The 17,775-nt window shown below is 41.1% G+C and overlaps 1 protein-coding gene across 4 annotated transcripts in view; it reads right to left on the reverse strand.

Annotated features, from left to right (window-relative positions):
• Window positions 1-17,775, reverse strand: part of LOC121616033 (protein FAM126B-like) — a 44,196-nt gene that overhangs the window by 20,382 nt on the left and 6,039 nt on the right. For all 4 annotated transcript variants that reach the window (XM_041950624.1, XM_041950626.1, XM_041950623.1 and 1 more), the window contains exons 2-4: window positions 8,604-8,688; window positions 2,810-2,887; window positions 297-398 (exon numbers count right to left, since the gene is read on the reverse strand). In XM_041950624.1, the coding sequence (XP_041806558.1) occupies window positions 297-398; window positions 2,810-2,860 (153 nt within the window). In that variant the 5' untranslated portion in view covers window positions 2,861-2,887; window positions 8,604-8,688. The remainder of the gene's footprint in view (window positions 1-296; window positions 399-2,809; window positions 2,888-8,603; window positions 8,689-17,775) is intronic.

Here is a 17,775-nt window from a genome sequence, read left to right on the forward strand (position 1 = left end):
TGTTCCAGTCTGTAAGAATGCTGTGTGTGTATATATGTTAGGAACACTGTGTGCCATCTCACAGGTAGTGTGGCTGGCACTGCGACTGTGCCCGTCCATCACACCCTCCCAGAGTACAGCGTGCTTCTGTTTTAGTCTGCATGTGGAGCCTGCAGACACAGTTGTGTGTCAGTTTCTTGCTCACTACTAACAGAGACCACAGCGTGTGAGCCATAAGCAACACATTTCCTAGAGCTAAAAACAGCCATACTTGAGACTCTCTGCATGTGTGTGTGTGTGTGGCCTCTGTATATCACCTCATTGTTGGGGTCCTGGATGACTCTGTAGAGTGCTGGCACCAGGGACTTCTTTAGATGAAGGCTGCCGGCATAACTGGGGATGTGGGTTTCTGGCAAGGACTGGGGCAAGGAGAAAGAAAGGTTTGCTGAGCAATTGCGCACAGTTTTCACATTTATTCACAAGACCAGAGGCATGACACATAAGGCCTATGCATCATTTTCCCTTATATTCCTCTAAATAGTCATCAAGTATTTCATGCATGGGAAACAGTCAGTAGACAAATGTTGACAATGTCATGTCATGACCACATATTTCCAGCTCAGCTACTGCAGAATTTAAAGGGTGGAAACTTCCAGTAATAAAAATCAACCACAAAGCCTCAGAGATCGCCCCCTACACTTTGAAGCCCCGACACACTAACAGGTGTTATAGTGTGATTAGACCGCCTGCACAAACTGCCACTGACTGACAACTCTCATCATTCTGTTGCTTTTGTTGCTCCAGCTCTCAGTTATTTTAAATCAGGGCTTACAACTTTTCTGTTTGCCACTGCAAGTTAAACTTAGGACTATCTATTACACGTGCCTTTTTATACTGCCGTGTATTTCTTTGATATAGTTTCTCAGTGACCCTCTCTCTCCTGTAAAGCACTCTGAATTGCCTTGTTGTAGAAAGGTACTATACAAATTGACCTGCCAAACTGAATTCTAAACTCAATTGTTTATTCAGCGGGGAGTTAACAGGGAGATTTTGAGCACTTACTAATCATCATCATTTGCGTCATCGCTGACAGCTGCTGGGTCACATGAATGGAATTTCAGGATCTCTAAAATTCACCATATTGCATTGTGAGACTGTTAGCAAAGAGAAGTGTGCATGCTGTGGACACAACGTTTTTTGTTCCGTTGCAGTCAGTCAGTAAATATAGTGCAGCACTGCATTGTAAGTAGGAAGTGAATTCAGACACATCTTACTGGTCTGTAAGGCTTAGGTGACATCGTGTGATTTCCAAGCAAAGCTCTGTTCAACTTTCACCTGACTAGAGGTCTAATCAGCTGGGGTGATTCAAAACACCTGTGTGGGTGTGTAATCAATGTTCACCTGTCATTCAGAAATAAATCCATCATACAAGAGGCAGGTACACTACTTTTTCCACTGGCAGCGTCTCAAATACACCACCTTTTTGGTCTATTGGAAACTTCATGCTGTGTTATTACTATCACTCTCTCCACCCAGATGTATGAGCCACACCTGAATGACACAAATTCACACCTTTACGCATCAAATCACAAGTGTTACTACCTACATTAACGATGGCTCTGTTGTATCCAAGAGTCCCAGTAAGCCATGACAGTGTGACAGTGAGCCGGCTGCATACTACTACGACTAACGCAGCCATCATTAACAATAGTATTTATACCTGTGCTTTTCCAACTCTGACGTCTCAAAATGTGTGAATGAAAAAGGCCTACTCACCTAGCTAGTGTTAAAAAGCCTTCTGGGACATGTGGAGAATTAACTCGGCAAGTCAATGAGGCAGGTTAAGTGAGAAGTGGATACACTCATGAAAAGGAATCACTAAATAACTCTGAACATCACAGAGTGATGATATCTGACAGGCTCAGAATATCCTGGGGTGAAATTCTTTAAATGGTCAAGACTGTGTGTTTGTCAGCAGATGACAGAAGGCAGAGATTTCCTCTCAGCACGGCCTAAGTATGGTCATTTTCAGGACAGAACACAATGTGCCCAGTCTGCGCCACTCACACAATGACTCATACCAATCTATTTCCCTCACTATTCATCATACTCCCTCTTTTTTCTCTTTCACAATTCCGTGCTTTCCTCCGCCCTCCCTCTTAATGCACTACACACCAATTCCTTATTTTTTGGCTTGTCTTCCCTTTGCACTCCCTTGAATTCATGCAGATCATTTTAAACACTTAACATGCAGTGGTCATTTCAGGACATCTCAGACTCGACAGACTCAGGTCAGCTCTCATTAGTCTGACCTATATGTTGTCATGTTTATCCTGATGTTTCGATGGCAACGTTTCAGAAACAGAGCGTCTTCAAGTAGGCCGACTTTCGTCTTTTGCCGACATTTTCTGCGTTTTAAAAGCATCCCGAAGCCTGCTTATACTTTACATGTATGCACAAACAAGTATGTGATGACACTGATGGATGCAGTGTCTCACAGATTGAATGAAAAGAGTATGTGTTCTGTGTGTAGCTCGAACTGGACAAAGTACAACCAGCCTACACTGATGTAAGTAGAGCTGACCATGCGTCCCAACTGTCCTTAAATGGCCAAAGTTCTTGCTTGCATGGACTGCATTTTAAAAGGAATTTAAAAGGACTGAAATGTTGAAGAGGTGACGTGCACCAACTTGCACGCTGCACACTCATCACAGTTGTTACTCCCACAGTGTGTGGTTCTCTCTGAAAAAATGCCTCCGAAGATGACCTCCAGGAGAACATTTCACTGACATGAGTCATGATGGAGAACAGAGGAGAGGAGGGCCTTTACCTTGAATTCTGAGAGCCATTCTTCGACAACACCGCGCTCTGAACCCAGCATCTTCCTCAGAGACCCCCCCTCGGCCGCCTGGTGGACAGAGAAACAGAGAGGACAGATGGAGAGGGGAGATATGGGGAGATAGTGACAGAAAAGGAGAAGAGATTGTGACAGAGGAGGAGATATGAGTGGGGGCAGAGTGAGTGCGTATTCAAACAATATGTGCTTGCAGTGGTTTGATGAAGGGCAACTCCAATGTCTTTTTATGTTTGAGCCCATTTATCACTTTCAAAGCACATGCACTTAATTTTACTGCCAGCCATTTTCCAAAGAATACAAGATACATTTTAAACCACATTGTCCCTACTAAATAGGCAGCCATTTTTAAAAATAAACAGGAATCAGTCATCTAAAAAACTAGAGATGCACCCATCCCCTTTTTTTCCCCCCACTTCAGATCCAATTCTGACGTCTGAATTTGAATATCTGCTGATACAAGAGCTCGTTCCTTTGTTGCTATTGTTGCTGTTTGCAGAATTTTCACCATGTTAAAAGCTTGTTTAGTGTTCACGTGGCCAAATTCATGCTCCACTTTAAACTCAGATTTCAGTTTTGCTTTTGAAAACCAAATTCTCAGTCTTATTTGAGGAGCTATCCAGGGTTTGGAGATGGGAGGTTTCTTTACTGTTTCCACCGGTATAGTGGTATTTGTGCAGAAATTGATAAAGTCCGTAACTCCAGTGACCCTGTTATTCAGCTCTGTCGAAGATGCCCCAGTTGTCGCTGCCAGGGAGCCTTGGAGTTGTGTGACTAGTGTGTCCTCTTTGATAAGTTTAATTTCCTGCTTGAATATTACTGGGCTGTTGATAAAATTTAAAAAAAAAGGGGGGGGGGGGGGGGGTCAGAGCAGTGGGTATGACAGCACACATCCAAGATGCTTTCCCTTCTGTGAGGTTGCTGCTGCATTTCTTGACATCAGCTGCATTTTGCTACTGTGTTTGTGAGTTTTTGTCCTCTGTGACGTCGCTGAGCCTGTTTCCTGTCTCTCATTCCACAGCGCATGTTGCAATATTTACAATCCATACAATCGTCAGACTACGAAAGCCGGATTGCTACGTCTATCAGTGGTGTCAGTTCAATAGTCCCATGAGTGAATTACATCAGTATCTTCAAGCACTCAACAGTACTGTGCACTGTACATGTGTTGGGATACACTAGTAAAAAAACCCAGCATGGTCATTTACCGCCTCCGAGTGTGGAAGCTATGATGCTGGCCAAACTGTTACATAAGGAGCCACCTCAGTGACCTCACCTGTCACCACGGATAAGGGATGACGTGAACATGGACCGCAGCAGGCCGTCATTCGGGCTTTCTCTCGACAATTCAAATCTTATGTGGCCCGAGCTCAAATCTTTTTTGGTGCATTCTTACGAAATCGTCACAAACAGACACAAAACCTCACAGGGCAGTTAGATGGGTGTGATCTAACCAACAATGACGTTGGAAACAATGCCTTGCAAAGACCCAATAAAAATCCTACTTTAGCTGAAAAACCACAGCTCGGATATTTCTATACTTTGCAATGACAGAAAGCCAGAGATCTGAATCTCCTAAATGTTTCATATACACAGTTTATTCACAATACATCCAGAGAGATGAGATATGAGATGACAAAAGACAGTCCCTAGTTCCTTCAAACACATTCTGATCTCAGGCTACAGGCACACTGTTATCCCTTGTCTTGTTCTCTGTATCGAGCTGCTAAAATTAACTTCAGCAAAGAGCTCAAAATAAAAAGTCATTTCTCCTTCAGACTTCAGTGGAAAATATTAATTATCCCATAAAAAGGCTCGCTATGAAGGACTCATGTGTCTCAGCAAGTGTGTGAGTGTAGACTAGTAGAGTGAATGGACTGTATAGTAAACATTTAAATAATGCTTTTCTACCTTAATGGACAAAGCGCTTTACTGTTTCGCCTCACGCACGCACGCACGCACGATGGCAGAGCTGCCCAGGAAGGCTGGCCTGTCTCGAGAGCAACTTGGGGTTCAGTGTCTTGCTCAAGGAGACTTGGATGCATGGACAAAGGGAGTTGGGGATTGACCGCCAACCGTGTGATTAATGGACGACCCCTCTACCTCCTGAGCTACACCTGTTAAATGAGAGCAGTCACGGGTTCCAGTGACGGGTTGGATACAAACTGTAGGTGAGACAGTGTGTCAAACTGCCAAAATGTAAGAGAAAAATAATGCTGAAGGAATTTTAGAGTTAGGTTATAGCTTACGGTAAATGCCCAAATCCTTTGACAGCTTTCACTGTTATGACTGTTATGATTGAGCTACCATTGTTGGCTTTTTAAGGTATAATAAGTAACATTTCTGCATTGATTTATGTAATATATTTTGTTGAGTTTTATACTTAAATTATAAAATTATTAAGTTTCCAACAATGTTCAAACCCAGAGAAATCTGTAATTTTGTTCAGGATAACGGTTTCCTGGCAGTTGTATCATATCATCTTTAGGCCTTGGAGTTGCTATAAATTCAGGGGAAACACAGGAAACATTGGATAATTTGTCAGAGCGTGAGAAAGGCAGCCGGCAAATGTGACTACACGTACCACGAATAAAACTATGATACATTGCCTCACTCATAAACGTTTCAGCCTGAGTCACGACACATATATTTTCAATGGTCATGATGCTTGTTAAACAATGAAGACAACAACTCCCATGATGTAAGCATACTTAATGATGTCATCAAACTGCGCCTTTTGCTATTGTTTTGATTGAGAGACCCCTTGAGGCGGAAATGACATGTGCCTTTAAAAGAGCACTCAATATAAGTGCAGGTGGAAATTGCAGATCCAAATCCTTTCAGATGAACAGATTCCCTGACTTGAACCTCAAATACCAAAACCAGGACGTACAGCTAACAGTTAAAGTTACATGCATCCTCAACATGCTCCATGTCTTAATCAAATTTCAAGCATTTCCTTAATCAGAAGATAAACGGAATGCTTGAAATGTGTGTAACTGTCAACGACCTTGTCATTTCAAGGCCACTGTAAAAATCCTGTAAAAGTGAGTTTTGCCAGACAAGAGTTTGGTTTCCGTCACCTGCGTTCAGCTGTGATGGCCCTGGAGCCTTTGCCCTTAGAAAGAACTGTGTGTCTCATAAACGTGTTGTGGTTTTGAGTTGATGGGATTAGAGATTAGGACTAAGTCAATATATTTGCATTTGAAAGTGGGAAGATCCCATTTAACATATCAGGCAACAGCCTGCTGTCTGATTGTAAGGTGTTCTTCTGCAGCTAACACACTGATACTGTGACAACGTGCTTCAAGATGACTCCGTTAGTCTTAGCTTTTATACTATAATGCAACTCACATACACGTATGCCATGGTAATTAATCGTGGTAACATACAGTACTGTTATATATAACTCATGTTATTTGTACTGTTAACCTCAGTTATTCCAGACAAAAGAAAAAAAAAAGTAGACACTCTACTTTACAATGAGCTATTTCACCAGAGCTCGTATGCCTTCATGCTGTAATTATAAGCAGTAATTATCTAAGATCTGACCAATTCACTCCTCTCTTTGCCCTGCCTTCCTCCCTTTGGCACAAAAATATGCTCCCTCAGCATGCAATATGTGATATGTGATAGAAGCGTGTTGCAAATAAACTCATTGCAGCTGTATCTGGGTCAGTGTCCTTGGTAAACTTTCTGACATGCACAAGTTAACAAAACTGAATAAACTGAGGCCACAGGGATTACGCAGACAGTTCAGAAAGTTAAAGATTTAAGACGTGTTTACATTCAAGAGTAAAAAGCTGCGTAGGCACAAAATTGGGAATATGCATGCATAGAATTTGTCAGATTTAGCAACCTCTGCTTTTAAGATGTTCACACGCTGTGCCTTTTTGTAAGTCCCAAACAGTGTCAAACTGTGTGTATGTGCACAGTCTTAAAGCACACTCCCACAGTAAGCCATAATGTTGACACACCCTTGTTTAATCTCATTTGGTACACCCAAATCATTACAGGCCAGGAAATTTGCACAAGCCCTAATGCTCCTCTGGATTTACATTTCTTATTCTCAATGCTTTGCAGTTTTTCCGAGACAAGAAATGTAAACTTTATTACATTTTCTAGCAAAAAGGGTTACAATCGAAACCTGAAAAGTACAATCTCATATGTACTGAAAAACTTAAAACTCCACACACAATTTGGTTAAATGTAAATACTTTTATATCTCAACTGCTATGATGTGAGCATTGTTTTAGAGAGGCAAAACTAGTTATTTGAGTAGCAACTTTAAATTTGTAAGAGACACAATTAAGCATTAATATAGTGTAGATTCTTAACCTACTTTCTGTACAAATCTATATTTTCACCCACATAAACAGACTTGGTCTCTGACTCTCATCTTTGGCCTTTTCTCTAAAATCAAGTTAGGACTGACTGTAAATGCAACACATCCACTTCATTCAGAGGCACAATTCTAACTTGGACCACCTACTACACCTTGTAACACTTTAAAGGGACCTCAGTATTTCACACTAGTATTTAGAGGTTACCCGCTGAAATAAATCCAACATAAAACGATGCGTGGCTCGCTGAACGGTGCAGATAAGCTTGAAAATGTTACAAAACAGGCTTAGAGGAGCAAGATATCTGCTTTGCTGTGGGGCTGACGGAGACAGAAATCATGTTCACCGCTCAGAGCAGATGACAATCTGAACGAGTCAAGTCTTTCTGTGTGAGCACACTCCTTAAATCTGAGTGTGTGAATTCAAAGGCTCCATTTAGCAAGCTTGTTCAGCTCTTCATGAAAGGCTGACTCATTCATTTACTCTGGCTTGTCAAACTGTCAAAGATTCACTGAAGTGCAGTTCTCCATCGGCAGGGCAGGCTCATCAGTTACCATGGGAACTGTAGTCGAGTGACTTTCAGGCAATGGCAAATATTCACCAATGAGGAATGTCCGATTTTGTAAAAACGACTCAGATCATACTGCTTTCACGATGTTTATAAAACAGGGGGCTGCTCTAAGAGGCAGGTAAAGGACAGGCTGATACACTTAAACAATTAAAATCTGACAATGTAAGATTTGAGAATTTATTATGGTGTTTATACTTCATATGTCAGTTACCCCACAGCGCTTAAAGTGAGAGCTTAAAGAGGACACATGAAAGTGAAAACTCAAAACCAGAGGAAAAAAAACACACGCTCAACTCTGATAAACAGATCCATAGCCACAACATTAAGGAAGATAAAAAAAAACAAAGCTCCGTCAATTGGATCATCGGGGGGGGATTTTTAACAGCTCACATTTTACACATAAATCTATATTTACAGAAATAACAAGCACACACTTAAGAATTCCACATAAAAAGGAATTAGTCTGCGCCATTACTGTTCCAAATTTTATCAGTGGCATTTGCCTCAATAGTTCATATCTACATCATTGGCAATGTTCTTAGCTACCACATGTTTTTGTGAAAGTGTAAACTTGTTTCAGGCTGTGTACAAAAATATGATGAGACGGATGCCAATCTGTACTAAACTGGAAAAAAAATTACAGTACAACTTTCCTGAAGTTCAGTGTTGCTAATTCGACGACAGAATCTTAGCAGGAAGAACAATTACGATAACGCCATCAATGAGACATTGATTTTTCTTGTATTGAGGCTGGTAATAAATTCAAGAAATTCCCAGGTGAGGCCATCATGAGTATCAATAAAATACAAAATATGAGGCAGTTTGAGAGGCATGTTGTTGACCAGTCAGTGCTTACCTCAGTGTCCCAGAACTCAGATCTCCACTGGGAGAGGCAAATGGTTCTCCACAGTGTCACACATCTGTCTATCACTGAGGGTCACCTGCAACAAGGACAAAAAACAAGATGCATCATTTGGCTGGACAAAACAAGGCATTTGGTGGGAGTTGTGATGGACATTTTCGATAATTCTAAATTGATTAATTGAGAAGCTCATTTCCAGATTAATAGAAGATGAAAATAATCATTAGGTGCACCCCTATTATTCTTTATGTCATGAGTTTGCAAAAAAAGTACTTAACTTCCTTTAAATGTGTTTTTCTCTCAGAGTGCATTCAAAAGAAAGATGACTTTGAAAGGAACTATAAATAAACTTTAAACAGTGCTTCAAAGAATGTTTTGAATAGGTTTGTGCAATATGATCATGTAGCCGTAGAGAAGCGTCTATCTTTCTTTCATATTACGTTTTATCATTCATTTTGTTGTGCCACAAATCACACTCTCGACAGCAATATTTTCCACCATTTGGACAACAGTTTGTGTTCTTCCACACGGCACTGATGCAGACAGGAAATTTGCATGAAGGCAAAGCAAACAAGGAAGGAGGAGAGGGAACGTGACACAGAAAAAGGTAATACCAAACAGGAGGAGGACTCTGACCAGCCAAGAACAAAACAAGGAGCACGTACTTAAAAAGAGGGACCATTTCTGTCACATGGACTTGGTTTGGGTATGAAAAGTCTGACGTGCACCAGAAAACCATGTGGTCATTTAATATAAACTATTTATTTGGTGAACTTGTGTGAAAATGTGCTATAGACTGGTATATATTGTTATCAGGATATGAAATGACCCATATATGGATGTGAGATTTTTGGTCATACTGCAGAGCCCTAGCTTTGGATCTCTGAAATGAACAGGAACATACACGACAAATAATCAGCCAAGAGAACGTACCAAACAGCTGACAACATGGAGTCTCGGAAACCAACAGATGGTTGCTACAAAAGCACAGTCCTCCACTAAAAGATGCAGTTTTAACATTAATGAACATTACTGTCATGCAGACGAGCCTCACTACATGCATTTACAAGGAACCAATAACGCATTTTGTTTTATAATAAAAACTACGCATTTGTTGAACAAACACTGTTTTGAAGGTTATTTTGAGGCATGGCTCAAGGAGTCAATTTTCAAGTTTCCTTTTGTTGCATAGCAACAGTCAGCTGGCCAACTTGTTGTCCTCGCCTGCTAAAAATGCAACTTGAGGATCCACGCCCATAGTATTTACTGTATGTGGCAGAATGAATCAAGGCCTCAGTGACACACAGGAAGACGCTGTAGAGAGCCCGCTCTGCACTGCTGCATGTCCCTGAGAAGCAGACGGTGCCACATCACTGAGCACTCCATCTGATGTCAAGCATTTCCAGCACAGCCTTGTGTTTATCTGAAGGACCCTCACATTAGTGACTAATCACAAAGAGTCGAGGAAATTGCCATGCAGAAGTCCCATCTGTCTGGAATTATGTGTATAGCCTCGCTATCTATTGAAAGCTGTAAAGAAGGTATTCATTTTCCTTTGCCAGATAAAGCGTACTCATTCTGAATGACTCATCAAAGCCCAGGGTAACAGTGGCTCCAGGTTGAGTGAATACAGCAAAGGGAAGGAACGAGGAATTAATAATATGACAAAATAAAAACTGCAACATCAGTGGATTACATATTAGACAACAGACTCATAAGCTAAATGTTTGATGGGAAAAGGACAACAGACTACCACAACTACCCATTAAATATGATCAATCTAATGTATCTATCTCACTTCTTTGGGTAAAAATGACATCTTACAACTTTCTCAAACAGTACAGTGTGCTCTTGGTACACACAGTTTATATTATCCATCCCTTTAATATCTCTGGGTACATCAAGCCATTGTGGGCAACGTTGCAAATCAATGATCAGGGCTTTTTCCTTATGGCAATATTGGCTTTTTGTATGATTTTTGCATCATTAAATGCAATGCAACTACTTATTTGTCAGACATTTAACTTGCAAGATTAGCACAAAACAGCAACAGAACAAGCTGGATTTTCGGCAGAATTAAGTATTTTGTACGGTACTGTAGCCTCAAATCTACCATGAATCTAAACTTTCATCAAGGTCTTTCTCCAATGTCTAAACAGCATGGCAAGTAGATCATAATTATGTGTAAGAAATGTGTTATTTGACAACCAACATACAAATCAGCCTTAATAACCATATTGCTCTTCTGAGATTTGTCCCTTTTATAAAGTAGATAGTGTGATTTGGAGTCTGCCTGACTGACTCTTGCCTTTTCAAAAACACAGCTCTGTAACAATAAGGAACAGAGAAAACAGAAGATCTCCATCCATAAAACCTCTCTGAGGACATTTCAGAGAATACCAGGCAAGTGAAAGAGCCCAAGATCATTTGAACTGCAGTGGATTGGTCTGAATAGTTGGAGCCTCAAATTATACGGTATGAGGCGAAATGATTGCACTGTAACAAAAGAACATGCATTTTCCTCAGTTCAACAATTTCAGTCTTACCAAAAGGGTTTTTGCCTTAAGGATACTGGGTAGAGTTCTTCCCATCATACAGATGAAACCCAAAAGCCACAGTATCAATATGAAACCACTTTAAGAATAAGACATATTAAACATCAAACTAAGGCTTGGTAACAGGAGTAAGAAAAGGAATAATAACAACTCTGTCCTCCTTTGTCATTATAACAATGCATAATTGTCTGGAACGTACTTTTCCTCCCCACTCTGCACCCATCTCATCCCAGTGTTTGCATGTATCAACAGTGCTCTCCAGCCAGCCGTCACTGTTAGCTAAATATGTCATACACCTAATGAGGCCTGGCGACTAACAATAAGCAAACTTTCCTTCAAGGGCCGCTTTTCCTCTATGCAGAACCTGCTCTTTGTCCTGTGGAGGGACTCACAAGGGAATAGAGAGCGCCAACCCATCCTGTTTACGGCACTTCAAACCCCAAATCACAATGACATTGCTAAACACACTGCTTAAGAGTGCACGAGGTGGAAACAAAGCCATCGAGTGTATTTTGTACATGTAGTGTAAAGACAGAGCGGTTAAGGAAAAAAAAACTGTCATAAATATTAAAGGTAGTCACATCACAATGTTACCTCAGAACTACACTCAGTTGCAAGAATCAACACCTCTCTAAAACACTTTCAACAGACCTTCATGAATCATGTAAGAGTATTACAGGGCTGCCTTGTTGAGACTGCGTTAGTTTTAGCTAGGTAGACCTAATAAACTGACGAGGGAGTGTATTTATGCTGTACAACAGAGCCAGATAGAGAGCAGCTTGGCTGAATGTTTGTCATTACCACAAATATTACAGTATTTTCTTATTGTTTGTCCAATCTACACCCTGGACTGAGCAAAGGACAGGGCCTGTTCCCTCTCTATTTTTTTTTAATCCATCCAATAATTGTTCAAATATTTCACTAAAACCTAAACATGCCAACCTCATAGCAAAACGGAGAGTCAGGGGATCACCAGAGTCAGGAGGATTCATCATCTGGGGACCACGAATGTACACAATTTCATGACTATTGATCAGACAGCTCTTGAGACTATTCAACATTGCCATCCTCTAGCTAGTATATACTGTCACGGTGATTACTGTTGAGTTATAAAACACCGCTGCAATTCCTGCAATTTTGATCGGTTTCAATTTGATTGGAAATTTTGACAAACAGGGCATGAAATAAAAAAAAAATGTCAATATGGATATTCCATTACAGTGTCAAAGTTTTCCATTCTCATTCTGTAAAAAACATGAATTTATTCATATGCTGATCGGATGGGGCTAAAACAGTGGAACCTTTCACCCGGCCACTGATTAATACATAACTGAGAAAGGGGTCATTGACCAGCCCAGTCAGGCAGGTATGGAGTGCTACGTGTTGTTCAAACTGCACTTATGAGTGAGGGGAAGGAACTGGTCAATATTCACACTCTGACGGAGACTGTTATCATACTGGAGCCTCGGCAGTCTCATGACTCAACAAGTGCAGTATTTGCTAGCTAAGCTCGTAAAAGAAAAACGCCTTCATACAATCAGTCGAGTCAGAACCAAAACAACAACATAGGATTAAAGTCTTGAATGTTGGGGCAAGACTGCTGTGTGTGTGTGTCTCTGTGTGGGTGCGTGCGTGTGCCATGACACTTACCCACACACCGTCTTTGCCTGTCCTCTCCTCTGCCAGCTGCCAGGACATACAGGACTAACAACAGCTGCAGCACACTCATCGACATGCTGTGCAACTCCATAAACAAACACTACAAGAATGCTAATCAAGTCAGTTCTATGACAGACAGCTCGCAGGCTAATCCCACCCGGCTGTTCTGTGTACTGCATGTGTGTTTACCTCACTGTCCGTGTAAACAGACCTATTTAGCCGGGGCTTGACTGAACAATATATTAGGGGGCATGCACAGGTATGACGCAGGTTATGCCAATGAAACATTTTTTTTTCAACAGGTGACACATTAGCAGCAATACACAACATAAAACCATATCCCTAACATATCCTGTTAGTAGCTGGAGTCTTATTTCAAGTGACTACTAAATAGAGGGCTCCCTCAAGCACCTAATGATACTCATCACTCATTGCAGACAGATGAATCATACAAGTATCCGTGACTAAGTGACTCATTAAACCAGTGTAAACAAACACAACGCTGCAACGCTGCAAAGTACAGAGAACCACTCTTAACTGCTGCTGCACCCAGGCCAGAGCAGAGGAGACAGATTCAAATAGTTGGCCTGTTCAAGTTATGAGCTACAATACAAACTACACTCAGTTGTGCTACCAAAAGTAAATCAATCTACACTGAGCTTGTATTAGTCAACACTTACTATTTGGGCATCATGCTACACAGAGGTTTTCCATTGTGTATTGCCACAGTTGCTATGTGATTGAAAGGAAACGCACAATCATGTCATTTCCCCCACAAGTCAACTACAAGTGCAACAGAAATTTAACAACTTTCCCCACATGCGATCCAAACACGGGGCTGCAAGCGAGTGTTCACCACATCCATCAAAGCAGGGCAAAACGCAGGACTGTTTGAAAGACAAGTGAGTATGGTGTGGTATTGTTATAACAAATACCGCAGCAGCGTTAATCAGGGTCTGATACACGGGTGCAACACTTCTCAGCATGAGAAGAAATGTCCTTAACACTCAAGCAGAAGATGGTCGCGCGATCGTGCCTACGGTTCATCTCAACTGCACTACCGCCGAAAGGCTTTCAGTTTTCATGTTTTGTTTTCTTAGCTTCAAAAGCAACTGGCAACTCCACAGAACTTGTAATCCAAACTGATATGCACACACAATTATTGAAATGATCAGAGTGAATTTTGGCTGTCGTGCCGTGAGATTAGTGAGAGGTTTTGGCAGAGGAGGAGTGAGAGGAGTCAAAAAAATCTGATTTCAGTCCCCGTTACTTCAGCAAAGTGTGGAAGGCCTGTGCTCATTCACATTATTCGCTTTTTCTGATGTCCCAGGTACAGTACCAAGAAATGGAAGACAGTCCAGACTGAAGCGTTGGCTGGTCAAGATCTAATTTACTAAAGCCATAAAACAGCACAAGACAGCAAACAACAAATTACATTAATAAAGGTAGCAGGTGGGTATATGTTGCATCACTAATATCCTTTGGAAAGTTCTTTTTGTATGCTTCCTCACAATAAAATCTCTTGGAGAGACAGGCTGCTTCCCTTTTCTTACTGTGAAACAAGTCATTGTAGTGGAACATGTGTCTCTCTCACAAAACAAAACAAAACTACTAAAGATACAAAATGCAATAATCAAAGTCCTATAACAAGCACATGTGAACTACAGTGATGAAATGCAACAGGAATACGTGATAATGAGAAAGATGACTTGCTTAAACTGCATCAACAAAAAAGCTTACCAAAAGGCAGACTGCAAATGTACAGCTCATGTTGGTTTGTATCTGTCTCAACTTCTCCTCTCTGTCCTAAATGAGCAGTGCCAGGTTTCAACTGTCCAACACTGGGGATTTTTCAAGGTCAGCTTAGCTCACTCAGCCATGAATTATTGAGCTTGAGCAAGCTCTGTGCCTGTTCTGTTTGCGCCACTTCTGACGCCCTCCCTCTTCCCTCAAGTTTGCTCGCTGTGACACATGACAAGCTAAATATCCAACAATGATGGCGTGACAACTTATTGATCCCTGCTGGGAAATTTCATTTGCGTTTAACCTGTTCAACAGGAAGATCACAGTGTCAAATACAGACAGGAGGGATTCAGTGTCCTGTTCAGACACATTCAGGCAGGGCGGATGGATCCCATGACTTAAGATTTTTTCTTGCCGTTTCAAGACTGATGTGGTTCCCATACAGCACATGCAAACATTGAGAGATTTCAATTTTTACTATCTAAATTAGGGGAGCCTCTTAAAAGTCCGGTTTACAAGTGCGGCTGTACCAAATGTCATCAACCTAAAAAAAGGGGGGATAAATTAAAAAGTCCTTGAACAAAATCCTCTATTTGAATAAAGTGATTCATCAGATTAAATGAGTCTTAAATGGGGCAGCAGGACAATCTATTATGATCTGTTTTGTAACAACTTAAATAATTTACTATAATACAAGCAGAGCTGATGTAGATTTTTTGTTGTTGTGGTTGTATAAATGTAATTCATGGTGCTGTTAGATCGCCTCATTAATACAGGTGCATGCCTGTGCCAGTTTGTGTGAGACAAACTGGAGAACAGTTTTATGAATGCAGTGAAAATGTTGTTTTTGAAAGGCTAAACGCCAGCAAAAGTGAATTAAAGCAGAACGTTTCATCAGATACAAACATGTTGTGAATTTTGGCAATGATTACATCTATCTTTTTCCAATTAATTTTGACTTTAGGACTTCACAATGCTCTGGAGTTATTGGAATTTGGGTTACACGAGTTGCACACAATCCTACACAGCCACCACTGGAATCTAACTCTAATGATATCATACTATTAACATTAGGGGAGCCTAATCTTTATCTGCAACTGTGCAGAAATACTGGATTTAAACAGAATCAACATATATGCGCAAAGAAGAAATTTCAAACTTCAACATTATTCGCCACAGCTCTATTTAAAAGAATCTGGGGTAGGACCATGACCATGTGTTGATGCAGTCTGCTGATATGCACATAAACCCACAGCATAGCGCAAATAAATGAGCACAAAGCACGAAGGTACACAAGCATGCGCTAATTTTGTTTCCTCTCTGCCAAAGCACTCCTCTAACACATTTGATTCAACAAGATCACAGTCACAAGGGAATTTTACTCATCCTCTTTTGTGCATTTGTGTTTGCAGGTGCCCATTCTTCCTGAAACGTCCACACAATCACACTACGCACACACACACACACGCTCTTTATCCAGACACTTTCCCTAGGTAAAGGGATTAACTCTAATGCCTGACCACAGTGAACCAGTCAGCTGTAATCTCCATCCCCGTGCCTCTCTTAATCGTAACAAGAACCAGCCACTCACCAGTGGAGTAGGCTGTCTGCGCAGGAATAGAACGGGGTTTATTAATAGCAAATACAGCACTGATTTTTTTACACAAAATCATGACCTAATATATATTTGGAAATATATGGAGGCAAACAGGTACACACCTCAATGAGACAGCAGCTGATAGAGACAAGGACTTTTGGTGAGTAAAGGTCACATACAGGCAGGCAACAGAGACTACAGTCAATATGCTCCTGTATGAATCAATAGTGCTGCCCCTGGAACACGTGGACATAGGCACAAAAAAAACCCTGACTTCTCTGGGCATGAAAAATACATACTACAGGTAACAGTACTGAAAGGCAGGAAGAGAGAGAGATAGGTGCACAGAATATAGGAGAGAAAGAGAGAGTGAAAGATTGGCTACTCTTTCTCCCTCATCCTCTCCTCATCTCTCATAGGCCAGGCTAGGGGGAACTGAGGCGTACGCACATCCTGAGCTAAAATTAGATCTGCTGCAGCTGCAGGGCCAGACGTGTTGGGATGGGCCCGTGTTGCAACTAAGAACACACACACATACACAGACACACACACACAGTTCCACCAATTAGACAGGGTGAGCCACAACGCACAACAGCACAGGTGAATGCCAACAGCATCCGGCCTCTTTCCTCTCTGCTCCTCAAACTGAGGCATACAAATGCTTACAATGCAAATGTTCGCCACATGCAGGATAAACACACACATTGAGGCCATCCAGAGTGCCCCACGTCGACTTCACCTACACATATTAGCACTGGGATCAATGGGGAATACTTGAACTACAACAACAAAGAGAATGGCATGTGCTACATTTCGAGTATTTAGTTTGCGATCTTCTCCAATAGTTGTTGTATACAACTTCAAATAATTTTCAGACAAGTATCATATCAAGCAAGATACGCATAGACTGCAAGTGTTAGGGGTTGCAGCATCTTGACAAGTCATCCAAGGTGGGGTTCTTTAGTTCTAACTGAAGACCACCAGTCAGTCAGTTCGATGAGAAGGAAAAGTAGTAGTTTCAAGAAAGCAGAGTCTTCTTGTGCATTTTTGCATTATATTAAAAGATATTGTCTAATATTCTGGTCCTCTCAAGTATGTAAGATGTAAGATAAACAAACATGAGCTACATCCAAGAAGCTAGTCTGACACAGTGTCACCAAGTTTCCCCAATGAAGGATTTACAGCAGGGTTACTGTACTGTATTACATTAGATTGTACAGGTGTACTTAATAAATAGTGAACAATGCTGAGTCACAAAGCTGAGACAATGTAAAATTTAAATAAAAACAAAGTGCAATCATTTGCAAACTAAATGTTTCCTGACAACAGTTTCACACAGTGTTCTCGAACTCGTGTAGTTCACACAATCATGTGTTTCACAAAGTGTTGAACCTCGCTCCATCCCTGCTCGTCAATGAGCCTTTCCAGGATGCCCCTTTCATTACCAATCATGGTACTTTCAGCTGTTACCAATCAACCTGTTTACCTGTGGAACGTTCCAAACAGGTGTTTTTGGAGCGTTCCACATCTTTCCCAGTCTTTTGTTGCTCCTGTCCCAACTTGTTTGAAACATGTTGCTGCATCAAAATCAGAATAAGCAGATATTTACAAA

The sequence above is a fragment of the Chelmon rostratus genome, chromosome 13 (genome assembly GCF_017976325.1).
Source record: "Chelmon rostratus isolate fCheRos1 chromosome 13, fCheRos1.pri, whole genome shotgun sequence".
NCBI classification, from domain to species: Eukaryota; Metazoa; Chordata; class Actinopteri; order Chaetodontiformes; family Chaetodontidae; genus Chelmon; species Chelmon rostratus.